This window comes from Hipposideros armiger, unplaced genomic scaffold (genome assembly GCF_001890085.2).
Source record: "Hipposideros armiger isolate ML-2016 unplaced genomic scaffold, ASM189008v1 scaffold_63, whole genome shotgun sequence".
In the NCBI taxonomy this organism is placed as follows: domain Eukaryota; kingdom Metazoa; phylum Chordata; class Mammalia; order Chiroptera; family Hipposideridae; genus Hipposideros; species Hipposideros armiger.
In genome coordinates, this window is record NW_017731413.1 from 3,550,565 (window position 1) to 3,551,651 (window position 1,087).

Here is a 1,087-nt window from a genome sequence, read left to right on the forward strand (position 1 = left end):
AAAAGAATTTGTGTAATTTCAGACTTGACTACACATTTTTTCTGAAAACTGAATGTGATATATAAAAACAATATGGAAAAAACCAAATAGAAAAATTTTTTAATATTTTTATTATCAAATCAAAGCTTGGTAATGGTATCCAATAGAACTTCTGTGATGATGGAAATGTACTACATCTGTGCTCTTCAGTATAGTAGCCACTAAGCACATGTGGATACTGAGCTATTGAAGTAATATTAGCACAGAGTGAGGTCTCTCCTTCTTGAACATAGTCACTCCTTAAGTAAAGATGCTACACCAATAAGACAGTTTTAAGGAACAACAGGTTTTCGTATATACAAATAATTCAGCTTCCCTGATACATTGGTCACATTCATTAGTTTGTAGAATAATATGTCCAATTCCCTGATACAAAGGTCAAATCTATGTATGAAGAAGAAAATCTTCTAGAAGACCCTCTTTTTATGTAAGTTAAAGAGTTCCTATGTAACTGTTGTGTTCCAAGTTTTGAATGTCCAGAGTGTATTTTGAATCTCTGTTATTAGGTGCACACACATATGATTAGTATGTCTTCCTGATTAACTGAGCCTCCTCTTATAATGAGATGTCCCTCTTTATCTCTCAAAATATTTCTTAATTTGAAGACTATTTTCTCTAATATTAATATAGCCTCACCAGCTTTTTTATGCTTACTGTTTTATGATATTATGTCTTTCCACTGTTCTATTTTCAATCTATTTTTCTTTATACATCTTTATACAGAGTACATCTCTCATGGACAAGTGTAGGTGCCTTTCTTTTGAATTATGTTGCATAATCTCTGCCTTTTAATTGGGGTGCTTAACTTATATTTATTATAGTTGTTGATATAATTGGGTTAGATTTGCTATTTCCTATTTGTTTTCTATTTGTCCCATATGTTTTTGTTCCCTTTCCTTTTATCCTGCCTTACTATGTTGGCTTTTTAGCTATCTCTTTTTTGGTAGTTACTCTATTGCTGCCATATGGTTTACATCTGGAAATTACCCCATGACTCAATGTGTTTATGTGTTAACTAATTTTCAATAAATTTAGGATATATCATGGT

At 31.3% G+C, this 1,087-nt stretch overlaps 1 protein-coding gene across 1 annotated transcript in view; it reads right to left on the minus strand.

The window, feature by feature from the left end:
* CFAP54 (cilia and flagella associated protein 54) overlaps positions 1–1,087 on the minus strand; it is a 294,961-nt gene that overhangs the window by 139,435 nt on the left and 154,439 nt on the right. The window contains 1 exon segment of the mRNA XM_019641676.1: positions 991–1,015. Within this exon segment, the coding sequence (XP_019497221.1) occupies positions 991–1,015 (25 nt within the window).